The following is a 15,989-nucleotide window of genomic DNA, read 5'->3' on the forward strand; positions in this document are numbered from 1 at the left end:
GTGTAGCCAATGAAAACAGAGTGAAGGCCTTCAGAAGAGGGCTCCTTGTGGAAAGTTTTGAAGGATATCTATGGGTCTGCTGGGCAGTGAAGGAGGCTTGGGCCCAGTGAGAGCCAGTTTGGGTTAAAACTGAGTTTTCCTGGGACCCATTCCTACAGTCGTGTCAGGGAAGATCTTCAGGGAGTTTCTCAGAGGGTGCTGTGAGAAAGCATGAGTGACTCTGTCCTGTTGGTTTTCTCAACTCTGAGGGCCCCACACCTAGGAGACAGATACTACAGAATGGGTCCATGATGAGTGCTTTCCCAGACACATGAAAGGTACAGAAGCACGTGAAACCTCGAACAACGTGATCAAAGGGAAGAGGAGGGAGGGCTGGGATAGCAATCTTTAGACATTTGGAGAACTGCTACCCAGGGGCTTGGAAGGAAAAAAGTTATAAAGAAGTTTTTACATAGAAAAGGACCTGGCATATTTCTGGGCATATACCAGATAATCAGAAAACATGAAATATACTTCCTTTGACATCTGACACCATGCCTGGATCCACACCCTGCCCCAAGAGAATTGGGAGAGTATCTTAAGATGGAGAAAGTGGGACAGACCCTTGAGTCAGCCTCATGGTCAGACTATAAATCATCTTAATAGTTGTTTATTTACTTTGCTTGGTTATTAAGTTTTTCCACCCTGTATTGAATGCTTGGGGATGCCTAGGAATCTTATGATGTGTTCTCTGTGTCCACAATGAGTTTATTTTATCCTTGAGTCTGCCTGCCTGATTTTAGAATGAAGCACATAAACCAGAAGGGTAAGAAGCACCCCTCTTCTGCATGGAGGAAGACTGCCCTGCAGGCAAATGTGTCCCTGTATGCGGAGCAGTCCCAGCTCTAGACAGCAGATCCTCTAAAGACTATGAGACAGAGTAGAAGATGAAGTCCTGCTCTGGGTGGTGTCTGCTTTCTAGGAATTAGACACTTCCTAACCTAGGATTTCAGTCGTGGGAGCTTGGGGCTGTGAACAGTATTGCCCTAGGACCAGACCAGTTCTTAGCTGTCACTGTATTAGTCACCTTTCTCCTGACTGTGACAAGGTTCCTGAAAAGCCATATTTTGGCTGGTGGGAAGGCATGGTGATACAGGAGGCAGAGGATCACATTGCATCAGGAGGCAGAGAAAGACAAATGTGGGTGGTCCATTTACTTCTTTGTATCAGTTCCAGGACCCCTGTGGGTGAGATGACACCACTCATTTAGAGTGAGTCTTCTCACCTCAGGTAAACTTCTCCAGAAGCTCCTTCATAGAAACCCCATAAATTAGTTTCCTAGGTGATTCTAAATTCCATGAAGGTGACAGTTGAGGCCACCCAGGCCACCTCTCTATCATGTGACCACAAACACATTTCTTAACCTCCCTGTACTTCAGTTTTCTCAACCCTAACTGAGAGGTAATGTCACCTGTAGGTTTGTTAGCAGAGTAAGAGGGTCAGCACAAAGGCCATCCTCTCCAGGTCCTTGGTCTGTGTCCTTCATGTGTGTTACTATTTTTCCATAGAGAATATTTTTAAAATGTTTATTTATGGCCATGTGCACTGCCTGTCTCATAATAGGTAGCACTACATTTGTGTGTGTGTGTGTGTGTGTGTGTGTGTGTGTGTGTGTGTGTGTGTGTGTGAAATTGGGCCCTGTGACAAATGTAGTGAGCACAGTCTGCTCACATGAAGCTTACAGTCGGGAAGGAGGGGTGGTAGTGAATACACACCACATGTTCTCACTCTCCCTGCCTATAAAATTGTCTAGCTACTCTCGAAAAATCACCCTGTAAAGGATCTGACTTGGTGGACTTGGAAGATATTCTGGCATGGATGGATCTAGGGGGTGGGGGGTTCTAATGTATCCCTTAGTTTGAGAATTACTGTCCGAAATAGTCTCTGGGTTTCATGGAATATTTTCCCCATAAAATGTTCAGCAATGCCAAAATTAAATTCGGGGGATGCTTTTATTAAGTACATTAGATATGAAAGACTCAAAGAAAGTCTATAATAATGGAATATGTTTAATATAAAAATATTGAGCAAAAGTAAATAGATGTTTACAAGGTGTAAACATTACTTTGAAGAAGAGGTGAAGGGTGTGAATGATAGAATTACTCATAAATCCGTGAATTTCTCATAATCTATGAATTGTGTTTACAATTGGAGCATTATAAGCTATAGCACCTGATGTAAAGTGGTTATATATAAATTGGGTCTCCGACAAATGCATTTTGATAGAAACCTGTGAAATTAGGTGGGGTAGGCAGGTGAGTGGGTAGGATTGGGATGGTACTTCCGGTACAGGGAGAATCTTGTGCAAAGGTCCTGTGGAAAGAGGGATTGACTAAAGAACAGAATGAACTGCTTGAATGCAGCAGGTAAGAATAAACAAAACAAAACAAGTGGAAACGGCAAGATTTCTGCCTTCCAGGAACTCATACCTTAAGGAGAAGCTCATAGATTCCAGAATTTTCCTATTACATTCTAAAGTCGATGATTTTCCAAATATACCAGGAAGAAGAAGAAATTGGTGTCAGGAATAATCCTTCACTAGCGGATGCTAGTGAAGTCTCTAGGTGACTGAGGTTTTAAGTAACAGATGGGCTTTGTCCAGTATTGGCTGAGCCCGGGTCAGCATTAGGTCATGATTTCTGAGCATTCAGGCTGGGTTACATACAAGCAAGCAACTGGGAGATTGGATCAAGATGCCATGCACACATCCACGTCTAACCATGCTTTTCCTCTCCGTATCCATTAAGAGGCAAACAAGGTACCTTAAAACAACTGTTGGCTAGAAGACAGGCATCGGAGCCATACACTCCCTCTGCCTCTCTACCTCCTGGCAACTACAGTGTGTTTTCTATCTCAATAATTGTGTCATCTCAAGTGTTACATAGATGGGATTGTGACATATACAGGTCTTTTAGGATCACCTTCTCTACTCAGCATGACACTCCGAAGATTCATCCAGTCTGTTGCTTGTATGGATACCTTGATTTCTATTCCTGAGGTCATGCTCATGGCAAGATTGGGCCATAGTTTGTTCAACTATCAAGGTTGAAGAACAACTGGTTTATTTCCAGGTCTTGGCTATCATTTATAAAACTGCTATAAACATTTTGGAAAGGGTCTTTTTTTTTTTTTAATAGGGTTGGAAGCTCTTGTTTTACTGTAATAAGTGTTCAGTAGTACAAACATCAGGCTATATGAGAGCTACATGTTTAACTTTCAAAGAAATGATCTCACTGCTTTCCAGAGGGGCAGTACCATTTTGCATCCCCACTAGAAGTGTCTGAAGGTGCCATTTTCTCCAAATACGGTTCTTTCTTGTAAGCATTTGGTATCATGACTGTAGAGGCTTTTAAACACTGTGACAGGTGTGTGGTAATATTCTACTGTGATTTTGATTTGTGTTTACATACTGCAACAGAGAGTATGCTGGCGGGGGTGGGGGGAGGGACCTTTCTAGTTTCAGGCACTTTGCCTCATGAAAAGTATCAAATATGGATTCTGTTTCATGAAGCAAGTCAAAAAATACTACCATAACATTTGTGCCATGATTATACTGATGAATGTATAGCAGGTTGCTATTGTAACTCACAAGATTCATAGTTGGGTGAGATTGATATTTACATTACTTTTCTAGTTGTGTGTATGATACCTTTCATCATTGTGAATGCTAGTCGCTATGGGTGGAAATTTTAGTTGAGTACCAGCTCATTTTTTCCATGTTTTACAACATAAGTATGTGGTGTCTTCAACAATAGGGGCTTATCATCAGGTTCTGGAAGATAATAACAGCATTGGCAGCAGCCTATAATGTTTGGGGAGTGGTCTGTGGGATCTCTTTCGATGGTGATTCAACCATGTACAGTAGAATAAGATGTCTAGTTGGGACATTGTAGCCACCATTATAGGGTAATGCCATTCAAATTCCCTTTTTATATGTATATATGTATATAATAAGGAAAAGTCTCCATATGACTTTTCATAGGCTCTTTAGTGTAATTTGTCCCTCCCCATATTCCCTTCTCTACCTTGTTCCCCTCCACTTCTCCATTCAATCATCCTATTCTAACTTCCCTTTTATCTCATTATAACACTATATTTTATTTCTTCTTCCTTAGATAATCCCTTCATCCATCCACTACCCCAGACCTATACTAGTTATCTAACCTCTGTGGGTATTCTAAATGAAATTCACATATTAAAGCTTAAAAGCTAATAGCCACATGTAAAAGCAAATGTAATGTTTGTTTTTCTAGTTTGGATTATCTCACTTAGGATAATTGTTTCTAGATCCATCCATTTACCTGCAGACTTCATAATTCAATTTTTATTAATAGATGGATAATATTCCATCATGTAAATATATGAGGGTTTCATTGTCTGTTTCTTGGTCCATGGACATTTAGGGAGTTTCCAGTTCCTGCTATTGAATAGAGAAGCAGTGAACATGGATGACAAATTATTTCTGGAGTAGGATGTAGAGTCCTTTGGGTATATGCCCAAGAGTGGTAGTGGTGGATCTTAGGGTAAATCTATTTTCAGCTTTGTTTAGGTATCTTCACATTGATTTCCATAGTGGCTGTACCAGTTTGCATTCCCCCCAGCATTGAGGAAACATTTCCCTTCCCCCTCACTTTTGCCAGCATCTGCTGGCATTTGTTTTATTAATCTTGGCTGTTCTGACTGGGGTAAAGTGAAATCTCAAAGTAGTTTTAATTTGCATATCCCTGATGGCTAATGATGTTGAACATTTTAAAGTGTTTGTGTTAAAGTAATTTGTACTTCACCATTTGAGACTCTGGTTCTATACTCCATTTAAAAATTTTGGTTATTTGTTTTCTTGGTGTTCAGTTTTTTGAGTTCTTTGTATATTCTAGGTACTAACCCTCTGTCCTATGTATAATCAGTAACAACCTTCCCCATTCTGCAGGCTGCCTGTCTGCTCAGATGATGGTGTCTTTTGCTGCACAAAAGCTTTTCAGCTTCATTGGTATCCTTATTTGCAGGTGACAGGACTTTATATATTAAAAAAAACCTCAAAAGACTCTATCAGAAAAATTCCACAGTTGATAAAGACTTTCAGCAAAGTATCAGGCTAAAATTAACACACAATATATATCAATGGCAAACATACTAAGAAAGAAATCAAGGAAACAATACCCATGAAAATAGCCTTAAGGAAAATAAAAATATCCTAGAATAATATAGTCAAGCAAGCGAAAGACTTGTATAATAAAATCTTTAAGAGACCAAAGAAATTAAAGAGACATCAGAGGGTTGAAAGATCTCTCATGCTCATGAATTGGTAGGATTAATATTGTGAAAATGGCCATTTTATGAAAAGCAATCTACAGATTCGGTGCAAACCCCATTAATATTCCAATGCAGTTCTTCACATAAATTACAAAACAAAAACCTTAAACTTCATATGGAAACACAAAACCTCACAATAATTAAAACAATCTAGAATCATAAGAGAACTCCTGGAGATATCACCTAGATTTTAAGGTGTATTATAGAGCTAAAGTAATAAGATCGACATGGCATTGGAGTAAAAAAATACATTGATCAATGGAATAGAATTGACAATACAGACACAACTCTACACAGCAATAGACACCTGAGTTGTGACAAAGAAGCCAAAAGTATACACTGGAGAAAAAACAGCTTTAACAAGTGGTGCTGATCAAATGGATAGCTGCTTTGCAGAAGAATGAAAATAGATCCACATTAATTACCCTGCACAAAACTCAACTCCAAATGGATCAAGGGCTTCAACATTAGACCAGATACCCTGAATCTGATAGAAGAGAAAGTGAGGAACAGGTTTGAACTCATTGGCACAGGAAAGAACTTTCTGAACAAGACCCCAATAGTGCAGGCATTAAGAATCTTAATAAAATAAAAGCAAGTTAATTAAGTTTCCAAATTAAGAAAAAACTAATCTAATAATAAAACTAAAAACAGAACAATAGGGCTTCAGAGATGGCTCAGTGGATAAAGTGCCTGCTATATAACCACGAGAACCAGAGTTGAGGTCCCCAGAGTCCACATAAAGCCAGGTGGATGTGGTGCTCCAGCTGTAATCCCAGCCCTTAGGAGGATGAAATAGAGGACTCCAAGGCCAAGCTGACTAGCTAGACCAGCTGATTAGAGAGCTCCAGGCTCAGCAAGAGACCCTGCAGCAGTAAAATAAAATGGAGTACAGTCAAGGAGGACACTTGACATTAGCTTCTAGCCTCCCATATATGTCCCTACACAACATGTCCCCACATTCATGTGAACACACAGATATACATGCATAACACACACACACACACACACACACACACAAGAAAAGACTCTATCATTGAATTTTCTTATCTATAAAATGAGAAAACGGGCTAGAGAGATGGCTCAGCAGTGAAGAGTAGTTGCTGCTTTGCCAAGGACCCAGGTTCAATTCTCAACACCCATATCCAGTAGCTCACAACTGCATGCAGTAACTCCAGTTCTTGGGGAATCCAATACCCTCTTCTATCCTCTGAGGAAATGCAACATGTTATATGCACACACAGATGAACAGGCATGCATATATATGATAATAAATATAGTTTTTAAAATGAGAAACATGTTTTAAGTAATGTGCCAAAAGTCAAACTTGACCAGTAAGTAGTGCTTGGGTTTCAAAGTCAAGTGCATCTGACCCTGGGAGTGTGGCTCCCATACTTTGCATCTCTCCCTCCTGAGAAAGCATACAAAACTCAATGACATGGAAATTTGTGGGCCATGATCTATTATGAAGAGACATACTACAGACTTTCAACAAACAGGGATGACTATTGTCTCTCAATTGTGCAAGCATCAAGAAAAATATGATCACATTTTAGCCCATAGCAAGCATCAATCAGTTTTCATAGTCAAAACAGTGTAATCCCTGACTTAAAATGTACTAATAAAATAGAAAAGAAAACATTGATGTTGGGATTTAAGAAACCAACAAACCAACCAACAAACAATAAAACAGCCAAAATCAATTATTCTAAGGGAAATACATATGTTTTAAAAATTATTTCATGTGTATGGATGTTTAGCATATATATATATATGTATATATATATATATATATATATATGCACCACATGAGTACAGTGCCCCAGAGATCAGAAGAGGGTGTGAGTTGCTTTGGGTCTGGAGTTACAGATGGTTGAATCATCCTGAGATACTGGGAATCATACTGAGACACTGAGACCTCTTGAAGAGCAGCCAGTGCTCTAATCCACTAAGCTATCTTTCTGGTACCATGAACACATACTTTTTTTTTTTTTTTTTGAAAAATAAAGGGTCTGAAGCTACTAAAGCTTAAAAATGTCATGATTGTAGAACTCTGTGCCACTGGTCTTCCTCCAGCGATTTAGGAAACAAATAGAAAACCTGAGGCATAGCTAACATCTCTTTCTTATGCAAATCAAGATAAAATGGTAAGCTAGAAATTAATTAAAATTTCATTAACTTGATCAAAATAACCTACCAGAAACCTCTCAGTTGACAGCATACCGAATGGTAAACTATTAGATAAAATTTGAATCTAGTACAATGCAGAGACAAGAGAAAAATATTTAGTGCTTCCCTATGCAGTACTCCACGAAGTGCTCCCTATTCAGTGCTCCCTGTCTAGTGCTCTCTATCCAGTGTATAGGGAACACTGAGACTCCTCAATGATGGGAGATTAAAAAAAAAAAAAGAAAGAGAAACACTAGGAAGGAAGAGACAAAAACTAATTCTTGAAGATTTATTAAGTAAAAATCTTATGAGATGTCAGGCAATGTACCAAAAAAGGTAAGCTAATAGAGATTTTAGTAAAGTTGCCAATTAAAAATTTAAACATTAGTATTATTCTATTGATAATCACTTACAGAAAATCTTGACAATAAAGTTTCTCATAATAGTCACAAATATTGTGAAATATACTGGGCATGAAATTCAACAGGGTGTATAGAAGACCCACAGAAAGAAAGTGATTGTACTGTCTTGAGCACATACGGACCCAACCTGATTAGAAGAACATGCTCATACATAAGAAATCTCTCCATGTTAGGAATACAATGTAAGCCCAGGAAGATTTAAAAAACAAAACAAAACTGATTTTGACAAGCCAATTCTAAAACTCATCGGGAAGAGAAAATGTGTGTAACAACAAAAACATTTGAAATATATTACTGGGGGGGGCTTTCCCTATATATTAAAAGACAAATAAAACAATAGTGTATATAAATTTATAGAGTCTCCCTCTAGTTAGCCATTCTAGGAAAAAAAACTGAGATAGGTAAGAAAGAGGCATATATGAATACTAAGGTTGTAACCTACTAGGAAAAAAGCTTACAAAAATGACCTTCAGGAACTGTATCAGCAGGTAAAGGCTTTTGCTACTAAGCCTCATAACCTGAGTTTGAGCCCTAGGACCTACATGATATAAGGAGAGAATTGACTCCTGAAGGCTATTTTCTGGCCTCTACATACATACGTGTTGTGGCATGTGCATGCATATGAGTGTGTGCATACACAAAAATAAATGTTTACAAAAAAATAAAAACATACAACTTATATCCATCAGTAGGAGAAAAGCTACACTCCTGTCTATGCCCTAAAATTACTATCCAACTGTTAAACTGAATGAAGAAGACCCAAATACATCAGCCTAGAAAGACATATAGTATATTGAGAACTGAATTATCACTAAGTTGAAAAAAACATCTAGTTGTAGGCTTAGGTAGGTGGTGTGTTATGGTTTGGATCCTCCAAGGTTCATGTTCCAATTGGCTGAACACCAGTCCGTGGACTAGTAGAAAGTGATGGGACCCTTAGGAGATGACAGAGTCATTGGGAGGAGAGGGCAGTTTGTGAACTGATGGACCCTTTAGGAGGCGAGAGTATCTTTAAGGGGCAGGACCGATAAGAAAGCATTGAGGCCCTTGGGATGGGGCATGGCTTTGAAAGGAATATTGGGAACCCAGACCTTTCCCTTTTGTTTTCTTCTGCTTCCTGGTCTCTGTTAGGTGACCAGATAACAGAGCGGAGTGACCGTAGAATTGTAAGCCCGGATAAATCTTTCCTCCTGAAGTTGATTCCCTCAGGTAGTTTGTCACAGTGACGGGGAAGTTGACTGCCAAAGTGCGACAATATTTATATTAGATCGCAGGAAGCTATATGTCTTAGGATATATAGTCATTTGTCACTTAGCCATGGGGATACATTCTGGGAAGGTGTTATTGAAGAGATTCATCTTTGTGCTAACAGCTACCCCTTTGGATGATAGAGTCATCTAGGACCTTTGTGGTCCAGGCAGTCTGCCGATGACAGAAACATCATCCATTGTGTGGTGCATGACTGCATCCTTATGTGGATCAAGAAAGAATCTGCAGGGATTTCATCAAAGTCACAGAGTTGAGTTTTGTGGCAGGGATGAGGCTTTCCTGGAAAGGTGAAAGGCTCTTTCCTTTATATAACTATGCACTTAGTTTTAAAAACTGATTAAAATACAAAAAAGAAAAGAAAAGAAAAGAAAGAAAGGAAGAAAGAAAAAGAAAGAAAGAAAAAAGGCAACTCTTTACACAATATAGATTATTGGGAAAATACTTCAAGGGAGTGTACAAGACTGTTGAAGAGTAAGTTGACTGAATCCTGACACCTCTGCAATATGAAAGAAAACAGGACAACTAAGGGCCCAGAGCCTTCATAGCTCAGACACAGGGCTCTTGCACAGAGTGGTTCCCAGTCTCCCATTTCCTCATTCACTGGATTTTCAACATGCCCCTGTAGTGAGATACTCACTTTGTCTGCTTCTGTGGCACTGACCACGCCCATTGGGGGGTGGAGCCAGGGGTGGATGTGACCTGTGGAACTAGGTCTCAGGAGGAGCCTGGGAGCACTCTCTTGCTGGCAGATGCAGAGAGGAGAGCATCCTGTGGAACCTGCTGGTGTTCACCTGTCTAGGTTGTAAGTTATTTCTCCCTGAATAAACATCTATTCGACTTGTTTATCCTGATCCTTATTAAACAACAACATGCCCCCATCTTACATTTACTCACATGACTCACTTTTTACTGATATATCTCTGATATATCTAAACAAAAGGAAAGGGAGACAGCAAGCTAATTCCTCGAGCTGTGGGTCTTTTCTGCCCTCCTTTATCGCTTTCTTCTGTAAACCTTTTATACCATCTCCCCCTTCCTGAATCCAAATGGCCCACACTGAGTCAGGAATCTTTTCAATATATATCAGCACTTTGCTCTAGTAACCAAGATAGGAACTTTATGCTTGTGCTTGGATTAGTTGTTCAGTTAAACATGGAAGATAATTATATTTTTTAATGTAATGTTCTTATTTCCTGTTAGATAAATTCCCTTGAAACTACAAGACACAAGAGGGAAAAATAACAGGAAAAGTGAAAGGAACTAGAATACCAGTCATTGGGCACTTGCGACCCATGAAGTCAGTTTCTTCTCCTGTCTGGTAGAAAGATGGCCCTATCATGAGGGTCTCATCATGCTGACACTATCAGCCGAGAGCTTTTATGAGCATAGAGTGGACTACTGCCTCTTGGAAGTTGAGCTGTTCCCAGATGTTCTCTGACTTCTTTTTCTTCTGAGAAAGAACCCGGAGGTGGTAGTTGGTAGAGATACCAGCAGAAAGGCTATAAGCTCCTAGAGGTGCTGGCAAATTCTTTCAGAGGAAATTCTTGCTTTGTCAAAGCAATGTGACTAAATGAAAAGCAGCCAAGGAATTCAATGATAAGAGTCAGATATTAGGATTTTTTTTTTTCTGTGTTAAAGTTTGAACTCAGAGCCTTTTGCTTCCCAGGCTAGCATCCTCCCATTGAGCTGTATTCACAAACTTGTTTTTTTGAGACAAAGTCTCACTGTATATGGAAGGCTGGCTTGAACTCACTCTGCATCCCAGGCTGGTGTTGAAATCTGGATGCTTATGACTTTATCCTTTATCTCCTGAGAGTTGGGATTACAGGACTGTACCAGGGTAAGGCTGTGGTTTCTAATTTGTTGGGAAACAAGGTGAGAAGAGAGGTAGGAAAAACCATAGCTAGAAGTATGGTAGTGCTCACACATTGTAATGTCTATTGCAATCAGCAATTATATTGCACCTGCTACAAGATATAATCTCTCATCTACTAGGCTCCAATTCCCTCAATCCAGCCCTGCAAGGAGCAGCAAAACCATTTTAAAAATACATTCTGTTTTGGCCTGCAGAAAAATAACATATAACCCTCAGAAGATGAGTTCAGGCAGGTTACCCAAGGATATGAGGAGGAAAATGTTGAACAGTGTTCTGGCAATGATCCAAAGCACAAGGGCACCTATGACCTTCTACTCTGCTCTTTGTAAACCACGGAAGTCGGTAAGTTGAGACAGAAAGATGCAACAATTCTGCATCAAAGGAGAAAACACCTAGAATCAGCTCCAGCTGTGGCAGTTGGTGCAAGCGCAGACAGGAGAATCCAGAGGCTTTGGCTGAGAACCATTCTCCTGCCTTCTAAACTGTAATGGACACCTTTAATCTCCAACGTTGAGATGGCAACTGGCCTGGTGCATGACTCTGGAGTCTTATAAAGGTCTCCAAAGAGATGCTCTACAAAAGACTTCTGTATATCCACAGATTCCTCAAAACCATGCTGATGAATGTAAACAGATGGGCAATAGAAAGAGCCAGACACCTCCGCCCCATATACATTGGCTTAAGCATGAAGGGAGAAAATATTTAGTTGTCAAGATATGCCTGAGGTTTAGCTGTGCCCAGAAATGCTGGAGTGTAGGGTGAGTGAGGCCTTTTTGCCAAACCCCAAACAGGGCAGGGGTAAGCTTTTCCCTACAAGCAATTAGATAATTGCCATTTCATTCTGTGGATTTCTCAATTGTTTAGCTGCCTTCTTTTATATATTTTTTAAAGCAAACAAAATAATTATCTTTGTCTCAGGGTAATTTTCCTAATATTTCCACAATTAAATAATTACTTCAACCCCTGAATTAAAAGCTGCCCATCTGTCTCTGTGGACACAGTCGACCCCCAGCTGCTTTAAATAACCCTCCAGAGCAGTCGGCCGGGTTAAATCCTCCATTTGTGTTCTTAGAAATGAAAGCAAGGAAGCCAGCTTCACAATGCAGCAGACCATTCTATTTATAATGCTTAATTAACCCCCTCCAGTTACTCAGAGCTCTCCCTTTGCATTTCTACCTCACCCAAGCGCTTCCCAAGGGAAGAGTTGAAACATGAACGCTGATAGAATTGGCTGGGGTTTTGGTCAAGTAGGAAAGAGTTGGGTAAATTAGCTTCTGACAGCTCGCTAATCATACCCAAGAAGGACATGTCAAGTTGGGCAGCACCGGTGAAAACTTTCCTCAAAATCCTGAGCTGGAGAGAAGTAGGGATAAAAAGTGGGTGTTGTCCATATCTTCCACTGGCTCAGAATGTCAGTCTGGGCAGGTGAGACAACGAAAAGGAAAGAGGGGACCGTTTCAAAGAATTAGCAAAAGGAAGCCATGCCCAGGGGCTATATCATCTATGCACAGCTTCCAGTAGTCTAAGGTCACCTTCTCTTTGACACAGAAAATCCAGTGATCAGCAAGTCAATCCATTTGTAATCTCTTACCTCAGATATTACAAACACAGTGAACTTAGCCTGAACAGTTTCAAGCACCCGGAAAGCCGCCATGTCTACAGAGACGTACTGAATGCTCTTGAGAAGAAGAAAGGAAGGCATGGACCCGAGGCTGGGCTGTTTCACAGGGAGTGGTGGAGACTTGAACCCAGTTTCCTGTGGATCAGCACCATGGGGCAGGTGTAGAGAGCTTTATTACAGCCTCTCCAAATGCCCATGTGAATCAGAAAATCCATGAACTACCATCCTAAGAAAACTCAATAATCTATCGTTCCTGGTGTGGGTAAAGTGAGGATAACCAGGCTTTGTGACAGAGCTGTGAGGACCAAGCTGTGACTCAGAGGCTCAAGCAGTACTGTGTACGGGGCTGGCTGGCTTCATTATGTCCTGCCATGTCTTCCTCCCTGGGTCCTTCCGGTCCTTTGCCACCAGTGCTGCTGCTGTAGCTGGCACAGGCTGTCATGCCCTTGCTTTTGATCAGCTCTCTCATGTTTAAAAAAAAAAATCCAAACTCCATGTCTGTCTTCTCCAGTCCATCATACACACGGTCAACACTTCAGACATCTGTATGTGATGTTGTCCCTATCTCATCCAATAGCTCTCCACAGTTCATCCCATGAAGTCTTAACTCCCTGGCTTCCATTGCAACCCTTCACCACTCTCTACTGCTCCAGAGGAGCCAAGCCAGCACTTCCTACTCCCTCTGCGTTTCCCTCCTCTAATTGTCCCAGTACTCTTTTACATTGGCAGCTGTATTCATTGTTCTCTCCATGTACAATTGACTTCGCCCCCAATATCACCTTCTAGTTCCCACCTGTCCTTCAGAGCCAGGTCTGAAGGCCCTCTCCATCTTGGGGACTTTGTCATTATCTTACTATCATCTTCTTTTCTGGCCCCAGTGAATGTTACTGGGGACATGGGGACATAGAGGTCAGTTCCCATGCTTCCTGCTCCCCCCACCCCATCGATACCCAACATTTCAGCTTTTTGGCTTCTCAGGTCAGCTGTTTTTCTTATGTTAATTATCACCCCCTTATTCTCTGTAGAACAGATGTGCTGCAGACATGCATGAGAGGTTCAATGAGGGAATGGCCTCCCCGTCCTGTTCAATATACCTGTGACTTAGTCACCTTCCCGAACCTTCACGTTGATGTGCATGCCTGTGTTTTGACTTTCAAAGTAAAGGGGATAAAAACAATCCCACTAGTGTGAAACCAAACACACAGAGCACACTGTCTGTCCCCACACCGCAGATACCTTTCCAGGAAGGATCAAGGAGAGAGGATGGGGGAGTGCAGTACCTTTGTACCTGGTCACTACAGCTGCATTGACACTGAGGGGCTCCTGGAAGCTGACGGTGAGTGATGTGCTGCTGGTAACCATGAGACAGGCATTGGCTGGCACCTCTGGGGCTCCTAGCACAGAAGGGAAATCATCAGTTTCTTAGCTTCTCAAATCCCTTTCAAAAACATTCCTGCCTCTTCCTAGGACAGTGGACGCACACCATTTGGAGACCATGGTTTGCAGAGCCAGCTAGCTATCCCTTGGGGATGTTTTCCTTAAGAGGCTCAGTGTGTGTCTGTGTGTGTGTGTGTGTGTGTGTGTGTGTGTGTGTACATGCACATGTGTGCACATATGTGTGCTCCAGAGGTGTACCTCAGGGGAAGATGTAGTATGTCTTGCTCTATCACTTTCCACTTTATTCCCTTGAGACAGGGTCTCTCATTGAATCTGGATCAATCCAAAAGCCCAGCAATCCTCCTGCCTGTCCTCCACTCTGACACAGTGCTGGAGTTGTGGTGTGGCCATGGCTGGAGTTTTTACATGAGTGCCAGGAACTCAAACTCAGGTCCTTATGCTTGTGCAGTGCATGTTCTTACCTACAGAACCATCTCCACAGCCCCTGCATTTGGAACTTAACTCTCTCCCAGAGTCAGCTCATGTGCTTGGACATTCTCCGAGGCAGAGGCTTTTAAGGATGTAGCTGGCTTTTCTCTTTACATTTGGGATTTCAGCTCTGATTCTTTTAGTTGTTTAAATAAAATCTTCTAGAATGAGAGTTTTGGTGCTTTGCAAGTGTTTTGAGTTGTATATTGTAGTTTTAATGGAATCTTCTTGGATAAAATAAAGTCTTACAGACTGAGAGATTAACGTCTCACAAACATCTGAGCTGTATCTGTTCTTACATCAGGGGTTTCACTCAGCAGCGTTTATACTGCCAGTGAGTATTAACCTGGACTGTCTTAACCAAGCAAAAGCAACTGGTAGAAAGAATGGAAATGTGGACAAAAGCATAATTCATGAGCCAGTTGACTATCTTTCTCTGTTGTATTAAATTCAGTTTATAGCTCTCTCTCTCTCTATAAAAAAAAATACATTAGGGAGAAGAAAACACTTTAAACTTGAACCTGAAGCAGAAGCTGGACAAATAGGCAAATCAATATTTTTCCAACTTCACATCCCAAAATATAGCCACTTAGGCCATCAGACCATTGGGTTATTAGACATTAGGGCATAACAGGTTGGAAAGTGCTAGATGAGTGGGGACATGGTGGGGGGGGGGAGGCTAGAAGCACCCAGGGCTCAAGGCTGTGGCCAGAGAACCAATCAGGTGCCAGAAAATCACGGAAAGACAAAAGACCCTTTTATAGCCTCCCAGAGCTCTTGCCCTAAACAGGCTGACAACAGCCATCTACCACTGGCGAGCTGAAAAGAGAAATCACTAAACAAAAAGCCTGGCTGTTTCTAACCAGAACTCAGCTTTGTGGCATGTCTCCGTCCCATACTCACTGGCATGCTCGAAGCCGGTTTTCATGCGTCTGTAGAGCCGGTACCTCCACTCCCACGCCTTCAGCTGCTTCTCCTTCTCGGTGTTGTCCAGAGTGAAGCCTTCATTCTCCACTTGGGCAGATAGCTCACTCACCCTGTCCTGGGCCTCCTGGACTAGTGTGTTGAGGTGCATTGCTCTGCTTTCCCGGCTGACAACTGGGAGGAAAGGAACAAGATGAGAGCTCTCCTTAGGGAATGTGGTGGCTTTATGTTGTCTGTACGTCTCCATCTTTGAAAAACTCTGGAGACTGAAAAATCTGTGTTTCTCATCAACATCAGCATTCACTGTTTAGTGATCAATTCAACAAACTAAGATGTTCCCATGGCTCTTCGGCCATCTTGTCACATGCTTCCCAGTGAGCTCCTTCTCCTTCCGCATAGTTAGTCATGATTGTTGTGTTGATGATGTTTGGAGGGAAAACACATAGGAACATAGACCCTGTCAGGCCAAGAAGGCTGTGGAACAAATTACATT

At 41.3% G+C, this 15,989-nt stretch overlaps 1 protein-coding gene across 6 annotated transcripts in view; it reads right to left on the minus strand.

Moving 5' to 3' along the window:
• The window catches only part of Ankfn1 (ankyrin repeat and fibronectin type III domain containing 1), a 369,637-nt gene that overhangs the window by 94,955 nt on the left and 258,693 nt on the right, over positions 1–15,989 (minus strand). For all 6 annotated transcript variants that reach the window (XM_051192277.1, XM_051192194.1, XM_051192357.1 and 3 more), the window contains 2 exons: positions 15,476–15,670; positions 13,987–14,100 (listed from right to left, as the gene is read on the minus strand). In XM_051192277.1, coding sequence (XP_051048234.1) covers positions 13,987–14,100; positions 15,476–15,670 — 309 coding nt within the window. The remainder of the gene's footprint in view (positions 1–13,986; positions 14,101–15,475; positions 15,671–15,989) is intronic.

Source organism: Phodopus roborovskii, unplaced genomic scaffold, assembly GCF_943737965.1.
Source record: "Phodopus roborovskii unplaced genomic scaffold, PHOROB, whole genome shotgun sequence".
In the NCBI taxonomy this organism is placed as follows: Eukaryota; Metazoa; Chordata; class Mammalia; order Rodentia; family Cricetidae; genus Phodopus; species Phodopus roborovskii.